This window comes from Protomyctophum parallelum, assembly GCF_964188405.1.
Source record: "Protomyctophum parallelum genome assembly, chromosome: 4".
NCBI classification, from domain to species: domain Eukaryota; kingdom Metazoa; phylum Chordata; class Actinopteri; order Myctophiformes; family Myctophidae; genus Protomyctophum; species Protomyctophum parallelum.
The window spans coordinates 32,140,507-32,159,972 of NC_139700.1; the positions used below are offsets into that span (position 1 = coordinate 32,140,507).

At 43.1% G+C, this 19,466-nt stretch overlaps 3 protein-coding genes across 3 annotated transcripts in view; 1 reads left to right on the plus strand and 2 right to left on the minus strand.

Annotated features, from left to right (window-relative positions):
* Positions 1-731: 731 nt before the first annotated feature.
* aplnr2 (apelin receptor 2) lies at positions 732-2,270 on the minus strand (the record flags this gene model as incomplete). The annotated part of the gene is made up of 1 exon (XM_083762762.1): positions 732-2,270. The coding sequence occupies one exon, from the start codon at positions 2,268-2,270 to the stop codon at positions 732-734; it is 1,539 nt and encodes a 512-aa protein (XP_083618888.1).
* A 5,582-nt stretch (positions 2,271-7,852) lies between these two features.
* On the plus strand, positions 7,853-9,290 carry LOC310857152 (endonuclease domain-containing 1 protein-like; the record flags this gene model as incomplete). The annotated part of the gene is made up of 3 exons (XM_083762763.1): positions 7,853-8,146; positions 8,310-8,824; positions 9,284-9,290. 3 exons carry the CDS (start codon positions 7,853-7,855, stop codon positions 9,288-9,290), a joined length of 816 nt encoding a protein of 271 aa, XP_083618889.1.
* A 558-nt stretch (positions 9,291-9,848) lies between these two features.
* The window catches only part of pus7 (pseudouridine synthase 7), a 61,608-nt gene continuing 51,990 nt past the window's right edge, over positions 9,849-19,466 (minus strand). The window contains exons 8-17 of the mRNA XM_083763150.1: positions 18,341-18,418; positions 17,543-17,671; positions 16,236-16,361; positions 15,927-15,988; positions 15,621-15,781; positions 15,107-15,233; positions 14,647-14,748; positions 13,846-13,975; positions 13,162-13,253; positions 9,849-10,941 (exon numbers count right to left, since the gene is read on the minus strand). Of these exons, the coding sequence (XP_083619276.1) occupies positions 10,805-10,941; positions 13,162-13,253; positions 13,846-13,975; positions 14,647-14,748; positions 15,107-15,233; positions 15,621-15,781; positions 15,927-15,988; positions 16,236-16,361; positions 17,543-17,671; positions 18,341-18,418 (1,144 nt within the window). The 3' untranslated portion in view covers positions 9,849-10,804. The remainder of the gene's footprint in view (positions 10,942-13,161; positions 13,254-13,845; positions 13,976-14,646; positions 14,749-15,106; positions 15,234-15,620; positions 15,782-15,926; positions 15,989-16,235; positions 16,362-17,542; positions 17,672-18,340; positions 18,419-19,466) is intronic.

Here is a 19,466-nt window from a genome sequence, read left to right on the forward strand (position 1 = left end):
ATTTATATGGGAATATCTTTCCATTGTGGGAAACCATCTGGGAGTGTCTCTCAGTGCCAGCCAATGAAACTTCTCACGTCACTATTTGACAGTAAATTAACTAAATGTCTCTTGAAATGATTTCCTTTTTTAATAGCCCATTTATTTTCAGAAGGATTACATCATTGTCTACAGAATCTCTTCTCAACTCTGAGAAAAACAACAGTTGCTCCTTTTTAGAGTTACTACAACATAAATAATTAAAATAAATTTGCTTTAAATTTCAAAGCAAATTAAGTATTTCCTTTAAACTTCTTAAAAGGTAAATATTTAGTAGTCCACACTGTTCTTAGGCCCCTTCTACTGACCATCTTTTCAAGTCTTTTCAAATGGTTCAGTGTCTTGCTCAAGTACATGGGAACACATGGGCATTGAACCAGTGGCATTGCAGCTCCGGGGTCCGGACCACAGTCTCTCTAATCCAGTGGTTCTCAAAGTGGGGTTCGGGGATGTCCCCATGTGAGTCCTTGGCGTGGTTCCAGGATGTCCCCACCAAAATGATTGACGGTCAAGAACCAAAATGGACCCTTATCGCTCTGTAACTCTTAGAGTGTACAAATGGAACCAAATGGATCCGTCCTCACGGGTCCATTTGGTTCCATTTGTACTCTCTCAGAGTTACGGTGGGGTGGGGGGCTAATTCCACACCAAACTGTGGGTCTATGAAATGGAAAAGTTTGAGATCCACTGCTCTAACCGCTGGGGCATCCTGCCAACCTCTCCCTCCCACCCTCCGTCCTCTCCTCCTCCTCCTCCTCATCCATCCTAACTGCTGTCTCCTCCTGAGTCCGTGTGGGAAAGGCAGAGCTTCTCTCTTCTCTCTCCTCACCTCCTTTAGTCTCACCATCCTCCTCATCCCCTCCTCCCGTCCCTCCTCTCGCCCGTAGTCTCATACACCACAGCCGGAGGAGAGCCCCTCTACACCTCTTCCTGAAGGTGGAGTCACAGGCGGCGTAGAGGAGTGGGTTGAGGCAGGAGTTGAGGTATGCCAGACAGGTGACATATGGGTGAGCGGCTAGTAACACCTGGTCTAACAGACAGGAGTACGGAAGCACGCCGAACTCTGACAACATGGACACAGTCTTATTGACGTGGAGAGGAAGCCAACACAGGAAGAAGGCCAGCACTAAGCTTATGATGACCCTGAGAAGTCTTCGTTGGCGTCTGCGGTCAGGACGAGGACCGCGGCCGAAATGTCTGCTGAGGAGGCGGGCCAACGAGCAGTAGCAGACCAGCAGGATGACCAGTGGGAGCAAGAACCCAAAGGCGGTTGATTTTAAACTTAAGGCCGCCGCCCACCACAGCTCGGCCCTCTCGCGCTCTGTCTCGTCCAGGTCTGCTCCAATCAGCATGGAGTAATCCATCTGGCAGGAAAGGAGGAAACCCCCGGGATTGGCTGGCTGAGTCGGTTCCGGCTGAGTCGGTTCCGGCAGCCAGTAGTCGTAGTCTTCATCATGTCCTCCGTCAAGATCCACCTCCTTGACGGATCGGAGCACCAAACCAGGTAGCGCCAGGACACTTGCCAACACCCAAACTCCTCCCACTATCCAAAATGCTCTCCAGCCCTGTTGAGTGTGGTGGCCCGAGTGCCGGCGTCCAATCAGAACCCAGTATCTCTCCACACTGAGCATGCTGAGACTGAACACGCTGGCGTACATGTTGAGTGCAGTGAGGAAGCTGCTTATTTGACATAGCGGTTGCCCAAATGGCCAGTGGTAGCCCAGCGCTGTATAGACTGCCCACAAAGGGAGGGTTACCAGAAAGCACAGATCGGCTAAAGCCAAGCTAGCGATCAGGGAGTCTGTCAGTGAATGAGCGGAGCGAGGAACAGACGCTGGAGGAGGGGGGGAGGGAGTGGAGAGATGAGATGAAAGTCTGTAGCTTTGTCTAACAGTGTATACTTGGGGTGTAACATTGTCCCTCTGTTTCAGGAAGAGTCCACAGAAGACCCTGCTAGAACTGATGTTCTTCCAGCCGGTACTGATAATGTCAGTGTAACGGGCTGTACCACATCGGCCTCCCGTTCCGGTCTCATGTCCAGCTGTGGCTTTCTTGCCATCGGTTCGGTCCAGGTATGCCCAGAGCACCAGGCTGTTTCCCAGGCAGCCGACCAGGAAGGCCAGCAGGTAGACCGTTGGGATGATGGAGAAGGAGGGGGACCAGTCGCTGTAGTCACAGTGGGGGGGCAGAGGAGAGGGAGATGCGGAGGGGACAAGGTCTAGGTCTGACATCTTCCTGTTGGTCTCACGTCTGTGTGTCTGTCTGTGTCAGCCCGTCTGCTTTATGATAAAAGTTCTGCCATGGAAATCACTGGAGGAGGCCCCACTCTTTTCTGAGAACGTCCGATATCACCGAAAGACAATTTGTCGGTCGATATGATTCCTGAGTGTTGTACAGAAAAGTAAGATGACGATTCCTTGTCCTCCTTTTCTCCTCTGTCTCTCTGTTCACCTGAGAGCTCTGGAAACACAGAGCAATACAAAGTGAAAAACTGAGGCTATATATTGTGCCTCGAGTGCATGCACAGTCATTTTACTCCGAGTGCATAGAATTGATCAATTAAAACATTCTAAAACTAGTATAATTTAATTTCCACATAAAAAAGAGGCTTCGATGCATCAGTCTAGTGATGCATCAAAGCCCTATTACGATGTAATAGGGCTCTGAGGAAATTAAAAAATAATAATAATCCAGAAGTAAAACAAATTGAAGAAGAATGCATTTTCAGTCAAGTTAACCATTCCTACTGAGGGACTATTAGTCCTGCTTTATTTACACCAACTGACTTTGGTCAAATGGTGCAGAATGACACCCTGATGAAGGTCAGTGTGCTACAATGCATGCGTGTTTCTATACACTTACTATATGCTTTGTCATACATACATTGTCATACAAAATAGCTGATCTAGGCCCGGATGGTTAGCGCAACCGTCTGGGCACCTAGGCTGAACCAGCCTGACGGTGTGCCACAGGTTCAACTCCTGATCCCGAGCCTTTGCCGCGTGTCCCCCCCTTCCTCCTGTCATTACTTTCAACCTATCAATAAAGGCAGAAAAAGCCAAAAAATATCTTAAAAATAAATAAATAGCTGATCTACAAGCTCACAACCAATGATTGTTGTGAGCTTGCAGATTGCCTATTTTAGAAGATCTTGAAATGTTTTGATTTTGAGAACATTTCTGGCATAATAATAATGTAGCTACAGCAGGTTGAAGGTGGTTAATCCTCGTTATGCATTAGCCAAAAAACAACTATGTTGTTTGTGTGCATCCACAATAAAAAAAATCCTTACCTTAAGCAAGTCCACCAGGAAATATCAGTTAATCTCTGTCTGTCTTCAGTGTTGTCCTCTCTGCTGATCCCCAGTACGAAAATATTGTTGTCTGCCTCTCAACTCTCAAGGAATATATAGACCGCCCCTCCCCACCCCACCTCTCTCTCTGTTTCTCCCTCTCTTCTACACACAGAAAAAGACAGAGGGTCTTTCCTCATCAAAACAGGACCACCCCAGCGGAGGCTTACAGGACCTGCAAATACCCCACTCACCCCAACACCCCCCACCCCCAACACAAACACTCACACCTCCTGAGAGACACAATAAACTCACCTCACCTCCCAAATTCACACAGACTCATGCAAATAGAAGCCACACAAGCAGACAAACAGCCCCCCAGCATGCTCTGTCATATTGTCTATCTATACGGTCATATACATAAACTCACACAAAATGCACACACGGTACACTGAAGTGTGTGCATAAACACGCATACCCCTTGTGCTCTATGTATGACATACTATAAAAGGCAGTCAACAAATCCACATTGGGTTTACAGCAGCTCTTTAGACCAGTAGGCCCTAGTAGAAGACAAAGGACATCTAGGGAAGTCTTAATAAATAAAGCCTTTAATTCAATGGATTGTTGTTTGAACAGTGTGTAAACATTCCAACAATTTCAATGTGCTTTGCTCTTTTCCTATGTTGGAGAGAAGGAAAGTGCCACTGTTAACCATATGCAGTGTTTTGATGACGCTATGCTAAAGGAAGCAGCCAAACTAACATGATAGAGCACATCTTGGGGGATTGTGAAACTCAGTGAAAGCTATGGTCAACAAGCTTGATCCTTTAGGCAGAGCCAGCGTCCACAAAACACAGTTCAGGAGCATCATTGAGTACTCGTGCTTTGCCTGGATGGATTTTGATTTGATTCATTAAATTCCATGGTTAAAAGAAAAATACATGCTCACTTCTATCTGATGGCGGTCACATCCTCCCTACATACTTACAAAAGAAACTTGATATCCTTATTCTCACTTTTTATTTCACATGATAGTAGCATTGTCTTTGCTTTGTGTAAAAAAAAACATTGTTTTTACAATACATGCGTCTCACAAAAACATCAAGGATAAAAATGTAAAACACAATAAAGTCAGTTAATTATTTCCATTGTGGTCCTTGGTCTGAAACAAAACATAAAACAGCCAATGCAACAATAAATAAAACACTCTATAACGAACTATAATGCTAAACATTATTTACGGCATGAATAAAGGATCTTATAATAAATAGACATGTATTCTGCAACATTTTCTATAAGCCATGCTTTGACCCTTTGTTTGAAATGAAGTCTGAAGCTCTTTATTGCCCGGGGGTTTCAAGTTACAGTTTTACTGCTCCTCCATAATCTAAATGAGCATCTTCACATATCAGCTTTGAATGCCTCAGTTAGGTATCATCCAGAAAAAGACACTATAAAGATCATTGGTGTGGATGAAGGATATGCCACAAAAAGCATTTAGCTATCACCAAGCTGAGCAGGAACAGTTGCTGCAACAACTGTTCTTTTCAAGATGCACACTCCCAACCACACTCCCAACTGTCCACCGTATCTGAAAGAGCTGCTACACAGCTCACGTCCCAGGCTGAACCACCATGAAGGTTATACCTACCACCAAGTGCCTTGTCACTCCCCATTTGGCTAACAACACATGTCTTGACAGGAAAAGCTCCTGTCAAGACCTTCACTCGTCCACTCTGCTGTAACAGCATGGAACGGCCTTCCCTCTCCTGCTGTTGGACACATCAGATCAAGTGGTGTTGATGACTTCAGGAAGAGAGCAGGCTGAACAAATACCTCCTCACATCCTCAGCATGAGCCTGCAATCGAGCTCCAGGACATCCAAACATACATAAAATGAATCAGTTTAATAAAAATATACCTGAGTAGCTATTTACTTAATTCCTGTTGCAGTGTTTGTGAATATCAGTAGCTGAGAGTGAATACACTATTGGACCTATGCTGTAGTTTTCAGCAGGTGGTCCCTGGACCATGGTGGTCTGTCACGTGACTCATGTCCGTGAAGGAATTGCATGTGGTCCCTGACCATGCATTTAGTAATGTAGCAAAGTGAAGATATTGTATTTTCTATTTCATTGCAATGATTGCACAAAACTTTTGTTCACTGTTCCATGGAAGTGTGGAAACAATGTTGTCAGTTACTGGGACGTCTGAGTTTAAGAAATGGAGTTAGAATCTCAAAAAGGGTTAGTGTACTAAGCTTGCCTGATTGAGTCATCATTATAACTTGTTACTTGCGTAAGCAGAGCGTGCAAGTAATGTTATCAGTCAGGTGCTACGGTGCGTATGTCCCTTAGCAGCATATGATATGACGTCATATGCTGGCACGAAGCAGACCGTGCAGGTATGTTTTCCGCGTATGTCCCATGACGTGATGAATGTGTACCAATGCCAGGGTATAATTGGTTATCGATGGTGACGTAACGATGACATGTTTCAGTGTCGGGTGGACTAAAGGTAATGCCCCTATGTATACATGTATGTAATCTGACACCACTGCCATAACAGGCATAAGTAATCATTACCATAATTCAAAATACTACGTAGCAAATAGCTAAACCTAATAATTCAATATTGCAAACGTTCTTTCACAGAGAGGCTGAGATTTGAAAGTTTGTAGCGGTCTACAGTACTTGCACGCTCTGCTTGCGCACTAGTAGGCCATGGCCTACTTGTGTGCAACAAGCAAGTAGGCACTCGACTGAGTGCAGTTCTAGTTAGGAAATGTGCCCATAACTTATGGGCACATTTATTATGGGTACAGCGTGTGGCTGGAACTTCATTTCCATCCACCAGCTGTTTAAACACCCGGAAGAGACATCTTCGTGACTCCTGTCTGGAAGCACCCAAAAAAGGGTCAGAATGAATTAATTGTCATATCACAGGTTTACAGGTGTAAAACTGTGTGAAATATTTTTTTGTGCATGCTCCGTTGTTTTTTTATTTGGTAGTTTCTTTACTTTCTTAAAGACTCAATGCTAAAGCAAATAGTAGTACAACAATTGCTCTGAAATGTATTCAAGTACAAATTAAAGGTCCACTAAGTGGAAATGATTTGAATGAAGTACAAGTTGTATTTAACATTTTAAATGATTTTGTCATGCTCCACACCTGTACCACAAAAACAAAAATCACAATGTGACATGAAGAGTTGTCACAAAATAATTCTGTAAACCAGAATGATTTATGTGTAAAGCAGTACACAGAAAATATCTTCTCTTAAAATAAATATGATCAGGGAAGGAGTGTTTGGGTGGATAAACCATGAGACTGTCTTTAGTGGCACAGCCAGACAGACATAATATCCTTGGATCAAGACAGTCATCGGCCCAATATACACACACACACACACACACACACACACACACACACACACACACACACACACACACACACACACACACACACACACACACACACACACACACACACACACACACACACACACACACACACACACACACACACACACACAGTCTTGTATCAAGGCTACAGACAGACAGATAAGATTCAACTGGTCAACAGTGTCAAAGTGTTGGTTTCCAGCAGGGTAGGGGTCAGCCAGTTATCTGTTGTTATAGGAACCGTTTCAGAAACATTCCAGTCTTCTTTCACTGGAAAAGCTGGTAAATAGACTCCACCCCCAAACACACATGCACACACAAACACAGCTTTATTTATAAACCGAAGGAAGAGAAAGGAGTGGCAAATACAGACTGGCTTGCATTTAACCAGGGTCTGATTATTGCCGTGGGAAACAGCAGGCCAAGAGGGGTGGTGGGAAGTGAAATTCAAAGCTTCTCCCTTGTCAACTAAAGTCTTTCTTTCTTGAAACTATAACACTGTGATTACAGTTCAAAAGTGCAGTATTTCCGATCACTTTGTTTATATGGCTTAACTATTTGAAGCCATCATATATTCACTAATGTGCCTTTTACTTTATTTTCCAACAAGCATAAAACACAGACGTCAAACATGTAAAAATACAAATAAAATAACATTGTAACACACAAAGCGTATCCCCTCCCCAGTAGTTCATCAACAACAGTCAGTTGATAAGAGGTCACCATATTTTCTCAAAGTCTTCAAACATCTTTTAAACCACACCTGTTTCTTTCCAAGTGAACAGTATGCCTATCGGTCAGTTGTGTAAACTGCTGTTTTAATGAGGGCACATGTCCTCCCCTTTCCAAGACAAGACTGGATACTTTTGCTGTATTCATATACTAGAATTGGCACCGACTTTGAGATCTTATATTTTTCGAGGGTAGACATTTTAATTACAGCCATATACCTTCACTAGGGCCTGCAATTCCCCCTGGATAGACTGCCCATAATATTAAAATAAATGATAAGACATTTTCATAATGTGCCAGAGCAGTCAAACCCGCACAGGAGGAGACATTGTCACTGTCCCTGCACGTTAAAGTGGATCGTTTCCCCTCAGGTTGCCGTGCAATGTTTTCCAACGGAGGGACTCAAGCCCTCACCTTTCTGCTGATCATGGTGATGGTGAGAGGAGAAGTTCAGGAAAAACTCTCATCTGATTGTAAAGACTTCCTGTACATGGGCACACTGCTTCGAGGACTCGGTGACGACTCACTGAAGATCATCTGCCAGTATTACAACGGTGCACCTCGCTTTGTCACCCTGTATGACACCTGCGATCTCATCCCCGTTTACTCTGCGTACATCTTCAAGCGTTCTGATGGCTCCAAAAAGACGGAGGCTTCCTGGATGTATGAACCACAGGTAGGGATCAAGCAGCGTTTACTTATACAAATATACTATAATGATTCTCAAACATTTTAATTCAATTTCGACCTTTTTGCTTCCGCCAGTTCTAGATAAGCCTATTTTTCAATTGAGTCTAGAGTCTGTGTGTCATAGACTCATAGGTGATTTATCTTGCCAGCTCTCCATATCATCTGGTTCAAGAAACATGGAGGTCTTCCCTGCTGGTGATCTTCAGAGGAGATTTGAAGAGTCCCAGGCCGTGCTTTTAGACTACTCGGACACTGTGAAATATGAGCGCGGTCAACTGAATCCAGACGAGCATCAGGACAACCCCGATGACAAGGCCGCCACCTATGCTCTGACCAATGTGGTCCCTCAGGACCGAAGGTTCAACATCGGTCCGTGGAAGGACCACGAGCACAAGATCCGCAGGAGGCTGAACAACTACTGCCGCGGCACCGCGTACATGGTGACCGGAGTGACCACCTCGGGGCGCACCATCCGCCGGAACAACATCAACCGGGTGGCCATACCAACGTTCCTGTGGTCAGCCTACTGCTGCCCCAACTTTGATCGTAACGCACCGCCCGAGGAACGGTCCAAGTTCCCGGCGTTCGGCTCTCACGGGCTAAATGACAAGGACAACAATCAGGTTCAGGAGATGTCCCTACAGGACCTACAAGACTTCCTTCGGTTAGTCACATATGTTGACAGTTCCTTTCAGATCTTCTACAGTAACTGTGTGACCCCTCAAATGTCACTGAAGTCCTCTAAAGGGTATTCCCTTCAAGACTATGTGGGGGAAACAGAAATAAGGGTGTGGCTGCAATGACACCGAGTTGGACATCTGATGAGTCTGACATATACAAAAGAAGGTTATTATGAATATCCATGTCCATATTATACAACTTACAGGCAGTGGATAAAATGTTTCAATCATTAAACTATGTTTGTTAAATTACAGCTCCATTCTTGATGTTTTAATAGTTTATATTAACTATCAAATAGATTAATTGTTGTGCTTTATGATTTTGATTAGAATATACATTCTGTGTTCAGTTGTTCACACATGTTCTGTGTATGTTACCACCATTCATCTGTGCACACACCGTGGCGTGAATCTCTTATATAACACTTGTCTCACTTGCATAGACTCTGAAACATACACCCAACTCTGCAGCACTTTTGTTCTTAAAATATAGATAAGCCCAACAGTTTTACATTTTACCACATGACTATCAAGGGTAGTGCCGACGTTCACCAGCAATGCAAAGAGGCCAGATGATGATTTTGTAAAATACTAGTATGCAGTTATGCATACTAAGCTATGCATAACTAACGTTTAAAAACGGTTTAAATTCAAGGTAGCAGAGAACTGAATGAGAATAACATGATGCACATAACCACCAGTCTGAGAATATAGACATACACCTAAGCCTAATGCCTTGTGGAAAATAAGCAATTTGTAATTATTGTCATTGAGTGAAACATCATTTTATCCCTGCCTCCTAACCATCTCCTAATATTAGGTTATGCTATGCCATGTGGACCAAGTCCCCAGAACGGATGGCCAACGTTGAAGCGCTCAGCCCTACTGGTCAGAGCTGGGACTGCAGGCAGGCCCATGCATTTAGCACGAGGAAACCCTGTGCAGCTGGGGATTAACATTGAGCACTTCCGGGTGCTTAAATCAAAATAAATCAATAATGATCTCATACACGTTCAACAGTTTTTATTAGCTCTTGAAGAGTGTTTTAGGTCCAAATAAAAGTACACCTATAAAAACAAAAGTTCACTTTTCTGTACAACCAGGGCACGTTTTGTACCATGTGTGGCTATTTATTGGTTATACATGTGTGCAAGTTATGCTGTCAGCTGTACATCTTAGAGGAGAGGATGTCTCCATGGGTGAGTCCTGAGAGCACCGCAAGTCCAATTAAAATGCTTCTTTATGCACAAGCTGCCAAAATAATCATCTTATTTGAAGAATATTGATTGATTAAAAAATAAATCAAACTAAAAATGTTGACTAAATGGTGCTGCTTTTTGCGTAAATGGATTAGCTTCATTCATAACAGACAGCTTGCCAGGATCACCTTTAGGTCAAGAACACTGTCATGCACGCACAGTCAGACGCAAACAAAATACACTTGCTAGGGATGGGACGATAACTATCATTTATCGCAATCGCGGCAATAATCGTATCACAGATTTCATACACTCCATCATACACTATGCATTTGCTTTTGTTGCGCTGCACATTCAGTACCACTTAAACCCTCTGTACTGATAAAACAGACCTGCAAAAAGCACATTTGGTACACTCATATTTCACTCTACACAAAAATAGCACATCTACAAGCTCAACACGTTGCAACGCTATGTGAGCTTTCAGATCTGCTCTTCTTAGCGAACGTTTCCCTCATATTAGGGATGCTGGGGATTCAAGTGGTTAACAAAAGTGGCATTTAGCACGTTTAGATTATCGTGATAATCTAAATATGCTCGCGTTAATCTAATTATTTTTGAGATTTCTGTGTATAATCGTGACATGTAATTTTCATCCCATCCCTACACTTTACACTCACAGCAGGTATGGATGTTGCCATAGTAGAAGACAGCTGCTTTGCAGCTTGTAACAGCAGTCAGGTCGACGTGGGCTGTGCTTTGGTATCAGTTCAACCATGTGGTGTTGAGCTGTGTCTGATTCTTGATGCTGGTGTCCATCTTGAGCACCTCCCTGATGGCCATGGTGGCGTAGGTGGAGGGAGGCAGAGAGAACTCCATCCGCAGGGCTCGATACTTCCCCTCTGATTGATAGGGAGAACAGGAGCACATGGTTATTTCATCAGCACTTTCTCCACCAAGAGAAGGAAGCTATCATGTCTTTACGATGAATTTTTTTTTGCCGATATCCCATTGTGTTCCGACTGCCTGGTGCGTTGTCCTAGTAGACTTAGGGCTCCATTTTAGTCACCGCTAAACCCCTTATCCCTAAACTTCTTTGCCTTTTTTTTACTATTTTGAAAACCATTTTTGAATAGTTCAACTAGCCAATCTACATTGACACATTGTGAGCTTGTAGACTGGCCATTTTAACTATTCAAAAATGTTTTGCAAAATAGTAAAAAAAAAAAGGCAAAGACGTTTAGGAATAAGGGGTTTAGCGGTGACGAAAATGGGCCATATTTTTGTCAGTGCTAAACCCCTTAGAGTCTAAGGGGTTTAGCACTGAAAATATGGCTTAGACCTAAACTTCTTTGCCTTTTTTACTATATAGAAAAACATCTAAATTGTTCAACTAGCCGATCTACGGTACATCCACATGTTGTGAGCTTTAATCAGCTATTCAAACTTTTCAAAAATGTTTTTCAAATTTGTAAAAAAGGCAGAGAAGTTTAGAGAGATAAGGGGTTTAGCACTGACGAAAATAGGGCCCTTATGGTGCGTTCACAGTTTACATGGGCAGATGAGACGATGCAAAGACGTGTTGTGAGTTGATTGGGAGCAGCTACATGCATCATTTCGTCTCTGCAACGTCATGTCGCTGGCTTCCATTGACAATAAATTATTGACCGTTTCATCTGCCCGTGTGAATGCAACATAAGGAAAGTGTGGCACACTATAAGGAAAAGTCTGTTAATCTAGTACGGTAGTTTAATAATAATATGTGGCATATGAATTATTAAACTAAAGTAAACAGACTTTCTGACTGAGTGCCACCCTTTCCTTAAAAACGTAGGTAATATGCTTATTGATGATAAAACAAAAAAAAAAGCAAAAATGCATTCTCTCAGACATCTGTTACAGAGTCACCACTGTAAGAACCCATTGTTCCCTACATCTGAAAAAAAGTTCTAAAACCATTACAGTGAGTACCACCTCGGAAGATGTGGCTCTCCAAGTACCACCATTATGAGTGACTAAGAAATCTCTTGCAACGCCCCCTACCCATCGAGTGAAGAGAAGCTTTCTGAAGTGAAAAGGCAAATTGGCCAAATGTGGTAATTGTGGAAGAGTTTAAATTCCAGTTCTAGTGCTATACCTTTTTGTACAGTGTGACTTTGGCCGACATCTGTCAACAATAAATAATATTAAGAACATGTCTTCTGTGTAGAATGCAAAGCTCAATCTATATTACTGTACTTCAACATCTGTCATAATGGTGGTACTTGAGGGGCCAAATATGGCGGTACTCTGTATACAATGTATGAGAACCACTGGATTAGTAGCTAGAGTTAAGTTAGAGGGTAGCACGGGTTCATAAAATTGGACCCGGTCCGAAACGGGACCGGTGATATCGGAACCAAACCGTTACGGAGCCGAGAAACATTCTAATTTGCCTCTCCCGCCTGGAAACGGCCCCGAAAGGATTGGATCCGGTCAAAACGGAGCCGAGGAGGATTGGACTGTTTAGACCCGGTCCGACCAAAATGGCGCTGATCCGATCCGATATAGATCTAATAGCCGGACATTGTGTGTGCGTGCACTATCGGCATTGGGGTGAGAGAGAGAAACGGCATGTCGAGGTGCATGACGTGACGAGACCCAGCCCTCGTCTTTAACTCTGTTGACTCTGTTCAACTGAGACAATATGGACTTTATAATGTAATAATTACAATGCACGCATGTCTATTTTTGATCCTCACAGGTAATTTCAGGTAAATGCATTTCAGATGATCCGAACTTGGAATGAATCAAACCCTGCCAGAGGGACAAGTCAATATTTTGGGCCCGAACCGGCTCGGTTCTCGGGTATTCGTTCCGGGTGGACCCGTGCTGCCCTCTAGCTACAGTACCTGTCCAGTAATATAGAATCAATCACTGAGTCTGTTTTAATGCCTTATTGCAGCCATAACAAAACAAGATTGCTAAATTAATATGTACATTTTATTTTCTTTGCCATTAAAACCATAACCACATAAATAAATCTATATCATGTCATTTAGTTCAATTAATAGTGGATGGATACAGTATATGAGAATATGCATCTGCGCTTGGAGAGACAAAACAAAATGATTGGCACAGACCTTTGTTGAAGACAGGAGCAGGGTTATTGTCCAGTTTGTCTACGTCAGTGTGGACCAGGGAGATCTTAGGGTCATCATACCGAATCATCTCCCTAAGACACGAGACAAACCACAGTGTTATATAATATAATGAGATCAGACAAATTATCAGAATTTGATCAGGCTAATATAACCATACCAATCAATTTAAATGCCTTGATCAGCTCAGATTCACATAGTTTCAGATGGTATTTTCATGAAAAGTCAGAGACTGAAATAGTGTTGTTACAGTAAAGTATTAATTATAATGTTGTTAATGGATCCATTTTATTCTAAATGTAAATTACAGTAATAGATCATTGGTTACAATAACGTCATAATAAGTGTCACTCTCAATTGCAGTATTATGTGTCAAAATTACAAAATTGGCAAAACCTAAAAAGTTTTGTTAAGGCTTCAGTGTTACAAATGAGGCCATGATAGATGATGATACTAACCCAGGTGTGCCACACTTGCAACACTTTTCCATGCAAAGTGTTGCAAGTGTTGTGATTCGATGCATTGTGAGCTTATAGCTCTGCTATTTTTGAAAATCCCTGAGAATGTTTAACAATGACATGCCCCAAAAAAGGACACCGGGTCGGCGGGTTTTAAAGTTGTTAAACTGACATGTTAAATTGGAAAAACCTGTGTACCGGTACTAACCAGCTGACATCACTGGGTCTGATGATGATGCGTCGGTAGGCTCCAGCTAAAGAGTAGTCCTTCACTTTGTGCCTCATGTTGTCAATATCCAGCCCGTCTACCGACAGCAGCTCCTTGTAGCCTGCACCCACTGCCAGGGAAAAACACATCCCATTTAGAACTGGAAAGCCTTTCTATGTTGTTTATACCTTTCAATCCAGGAAAGCATCCATGTGACCATGTCATTTTAGATATCGCTGCTGTCGGGGCAGAAACCTCCTATCTCCATATCATCACTTTTTGTGTTTTGTTTTGGAAATTACCGACCTACAGTATGAGCAACTATTTTCTAATATAGCCCGCTTTGAAAAACGTGTGGACACCCCTGCTCTAGCACAATCTCCCCATATATTCCTTCTTGTCACCGTTTTAGAAGATGCAGTTTCATTATGCAGATTACGTTGGCTACTTTTGCTATTTTGTTTTTCTTCAACACAAATGTCTAGAATGTTATTTACATTACGTTATTTAGACAGATGTTTACCATGTCTAGTTTATTTGAAGCACTACATTGTTCTCTTTGTACTCCTTACGTATGCAACTGTTTACCCAGTTTGTTGACAAGGGTCCATGCCATTTACTCTGATGCTCTGGAGAACAGTGTCTGTGTGCTAAATACCTCAATTGTAAATTGTCAAGAAACCTGGGGTGATTTTTACACCTTGGCAGAGGTCTCCACTCTCCACTCTCGCATTAGTGTTGTTGTTGTTATTTTTGTGTCATTTAAATACATGCAAACAAAAAAAACGACTGCCAGCTTACCATGGTGAGAGGGGTAAATGACGTCAAACCCAGGCAGAGGCATCACAACTTCATGGATGGACTGGCCCTCAGCCTCCTCTGCGGACAGTAAGTGAGCCGTGCCTTGACAGACATGTTAGGAGTTAGTCAGTACTGTAGCATTACAAATATGGCTGTTGTTATAGCTACTGATGACAGCTAGACGGTTTGCACGGGGCTCCTACATATGTTGTGCAGCTTATGTCTTTATACCGTGTTCCTTTTCAAGGGTGAGACATTTTGCATGCAATTTTTTGCATACAAAAGATAAATGCAGCTATTCTTTATCTGGCTCTACTAGCAGCCAAGGTGCCCAATTAACACTTAAAAGGATTAAGAAATATTGTTTTCCACCTGGATAAAACAGTTTTGCACATGCCACTGCCATAGGATGAAGTAGAAAATAGGGCTTCCCCAAGCCAGTGATCCTTGGAGTACCAACCTCCCTTGAGCACCAGGTCACCCTCTACGGCCTTCAAGCCAAAGGCCTCGATCCTCCGGCTCACCATGGTGTTCCACACAACACTCTGGTAGCTGTGGATGTACATCAGACGGTTGTTTCGAGGGATCTAGTAGAGGAACACACATGTCAGCACACCACACAGAACGAGCCCTCTCCGTTTAACATATTTCACATTATATTAGTGCTGTTCTAGGTCTTTTTCTATCAGAATATAAACTAGGGAATACAAAACAGTGAAAATACTAAAAAGTCAAACTAAATCGGTTAAACAGAATGCTAAAAATCACACCTGTGTGAAGTGAGGTGCACTAATATATTAAAGTCTAACTCATGTTGATTAGGTGAACAACCGATGGTGCAAACACAAACATTAAACCCCGTTAACTTGTTCCTGTGGATTGAAGAGGCAGCGTGAGGGGACATGCTATTGCAGGAGAAACAATCATACTGTATATTATCATCAGCTGGGAGTCGTGGGTTATGGAGAACCCACCAGTCCGAAGGCAGTGATGATGTTCTTCTTGCCGTACATGGACAGACCCCGCAGCAGCTGACCCTCCACACAGCGCTTCACGGGAAGCTTCTTTAGGGCAGCTTCTGGGTCCTGAGTCTTGGCCCACTCCTCCCTGCATTTCAACATGTAGTGTTTCTCCGCTGCCAGGTAGAGGGGGACAAAGAGACACCACAATTACCAATGGCACAATTCTTTATGTTACACCTACTGTACAACGTTCACCCCGACTCGAAAGGAAAAGCTGGAGAGCAGGAGGTGTGGGAAAAAAAAAGGTTTGTAGGTTACCTCCAGGACGAGGCTTCAGAATCAGGTCCACAACCTCCTTCCAGTCATTCTTCAGGATGGCTCTGGCCCAGGTGATAAGAACAGACATCATGTCAGTTTGCTTTCTCATGTTCTCATGTCAGAACACATCAGTTCCAATTTACATATACATATATTACATATATCCATGAATATCCATGCTCATATCCAGAGCAATATACTGAACACAAAGTACAAGGTTGGAGGAAAGTGTGAAATACGGTATGCATCCCTAATCTAAACAGCAGGAGTTGCAGAATTCCATGATAATTTCCCCAGGTGGAAACCTACTTGCCAACCTGGTACGTGGGTACTGCTGTGGTGCCAAAGCGCTGCATGCCATAGTAATTGATGAAGCCAGTCTCCCCGAGTGAAGTCATGGCCTGCTGAACCTGCTCATCTGTTCCTGTGATGTTCCTGAAATGGAAACATGAGAGCACTGAGGAGGATAGATAGTTGTCTAATGACACCACTTCACGTCTCCCGATGACGTGATGAAGTGAGGACTGAGGAGTCTTCCTCTGCACACACTATTTCCTCCTGGTGAAGCTCCTCACTGGCAAATGAAATGAAGGCTGCAGGCCATTCTGGTTTCAATAGCCATCCCTATAGGACCAACCAGTCTGAAGTCAACCAGTAGGGGTCAGCAGTGTGACAAGATAGTAAGTGTGTGGACTCAGAAATCATGTTATGGGCTATATGCAGCCAACACAAAATCACAACGTATGGTCGTGATTTTGTAGGAATCTTTAAACCACGCTATTTCATTTGATTATGTGATGGCGTAGTTTCTCATAGTTTGTATATTGTGTTGTGACGTTGACATGAGTTAGAAACATCTTAAATCTCCTTTTTTTAAAGGGAGTCCTTCCAGTTGTTACACTGCTGTGTTTAACAGCTGGAGAAGACGTAGGTGGAGAGACCGCTTCACAGAGAAGAAGTGGACACACTGGACTGCAACAATGGAGGAATTATCCGTTGGATTCAATAAGTCACCACTGTTGGTGTCATGCACCGTTCTTGTTTACATCTATGCTTACGTGTGTTGACTAGATTAGGAGATGGATACTTTATCCTCTAGTACAGTGGTTCTCCTGAAAACTGCCCAGGAGATGGTGTTTTTATATAGAATAGGCTACTTACAGATGTTCAGTGAGTTCATATTTTATGCATGTGCACAACCCAGATAGGATTGGGCTGGAAATGTGCATAGTGGAGTGTTAAGTCAGAGAATTATTTACATCTACAAGCTCACAACACTGTAGATTTACTATTTTCAGCAAAGACATTTGGTGTACTGTAGAGGGAAAATATCAGGGGTTCAAGTATAGAGCCCTGGGGGACCCTTGGTCAACTAAGCATTATAGGGTTTAAGTGGTTAAGCAGAAAAAATAAACATAGACGGGTACATGAACAATGACACCTCTTTTCTTACTGCTCGAGGTGCAAGCATTAACAGCAGTATGATATTTGTGCAACACTGACATCATGTATCCAGAATCACACAATCGTTTAAGAGATGTTTATCCACCACCCTGTGAGAAGATGTTCCATTTCTGGCAACATGTTGAGAGAGATGACATTCAAAACCTACTGACCTGAGGACCACAGTGAAATGGTTACCCTGGAGCTCTCCCAGCTTCAGGGGGTGGTTTTTATAACAGAAGTTTCCCAGCCTGAAGTTATTGAGGCACTTGTTGAGGTGACACAATCGTTCTGCTGTGATCCTGTGGGGGGAATGGCGAAGTCTAATCAGTTACAGGTGTAGCAACTAGCCAAACAACGGAAAGCTAAGCTCACACTACAGGATCATTGGAACGATTTGTGGTCAATTTTGCCCCTCCTGACAATCACGGGGGTGTTCCCTGCTCAAGGCCTCCTGAGATGTATGTCCGCCACCGATATGTTTACCCCCCCCCCCCCCCCGGTAAGTTAACTGTGATACCACTGTTCTCCTTGGTAGGCGTAGAGACCTAGGCAGAATAGTCAGTTTCTTCTCTTCATAATAATAGTACCACCGGTTATCTGACTAAAGTATTGATATTTGATAAGATGGCATGCTTATAAGAACAGGGGTGCGAAAATGAACTTGAGTGGTTTTCTAGGGTACACCTATTACAAATAAAACAATATTATCGGCGGAGTGCAAGTAACATATCCGCACACCATGTACCACTGCATACCGTGACATCCCTAGTGACTGGCACACACGTTCCACCAGTAATTTTGGCCTCACCAGACACAATTACAGGCAAAAAGATAATTCAGGCAAGTAGAACATGACCTGTGCTGTGTGCACAAAGTGCATTTGAGACGTGTGTCAAACCCTGAAATAGCCATATGTTATCCACCGTTTTGTTGATACAAAATACAAAATAATGAAAAGGAACACTCACTTGTGGACTGCAATCTCCTGTACAGTGATGGCTCTTTTGTCCTTAGTCCCCATGTAAGAAAACACTGTGGGGGCAAGCCTGCAGCAAGAAACATCCGTATTCAGTACACATGGAGGACATTAAAATGAAAGCACATTACAATAGCCCATTCACACGGCACAAACATGCTCATCAGGAGCAGTTAGTTAGGGGTTAAATACAGTATCTTGCTCAAGGACACTTCCAATACTAACCCAGACGGAGCCGGTTATCGAACCGGGAACCTTCCGATTCCCAAGCTGAGCCACTGGCACTGCTTCCCCTATTAACCTTTTTGCCACCAGGATTAATTAAAGAATGATTACTATATGCCAGGATATGCCCCCGTTCAACCCTTATTTTGAAGATCCAAAACACGGCGACCGGAACCGGATGTTGACTGAATGGTGTGTGTTACCGGATTAGGTGTTGATCTCTCACTAGCTGATGAGAAGTACAGGCCGGCGCCATTACAGCGACCGCAATGCTCCGTGCAATAAGCGTTGTTTTGACCAGAAATGCTGCCTGGGACAGGGAATTGGAGATAAACGCGAATGAAAGCGTGCGTGCGTGCGCGCGCGTGGGTGGGTGGGTGCACACGCACATCAAGATAGCGCAGTCCAGTCTTATGGCTAACAACAGATAGCCATCCGATTCCGAAGCTGATGTGAGTAGCCTTTCGACTAGATCGGATCAAAACATTTATACAACGGAATTAATGTAACTTACGTGAATTGGTGCTTGCAGAGACTAATTAATTAACGTAGGTTACGTTTTTCTGAGGGGATTGTGTCAATAAGAGTTTATCAGTGTGTTGCATTTTTCCAGACATTCACTCTCACATTATGCATACCAATACATTATTGCAGGTGAAGTTTATTGAAGTTGCCGAATGACTGAATGTCACCTGCCTTTTCAGAATACATATTGTCGCTGCCGGGCAGAAACCAAGTGTGTCTTTGGGCTTTATAAATATCTAACCAATGAAAAGTATTAACAAGAGCTTGTCTAAATAATAACTACATTGGAACCATTCAAATGTAGTTTTATATAATATCTTGAAAAGTAATGGTTTTTAGACAATCAAGATTTCCACCACACAGTTTGG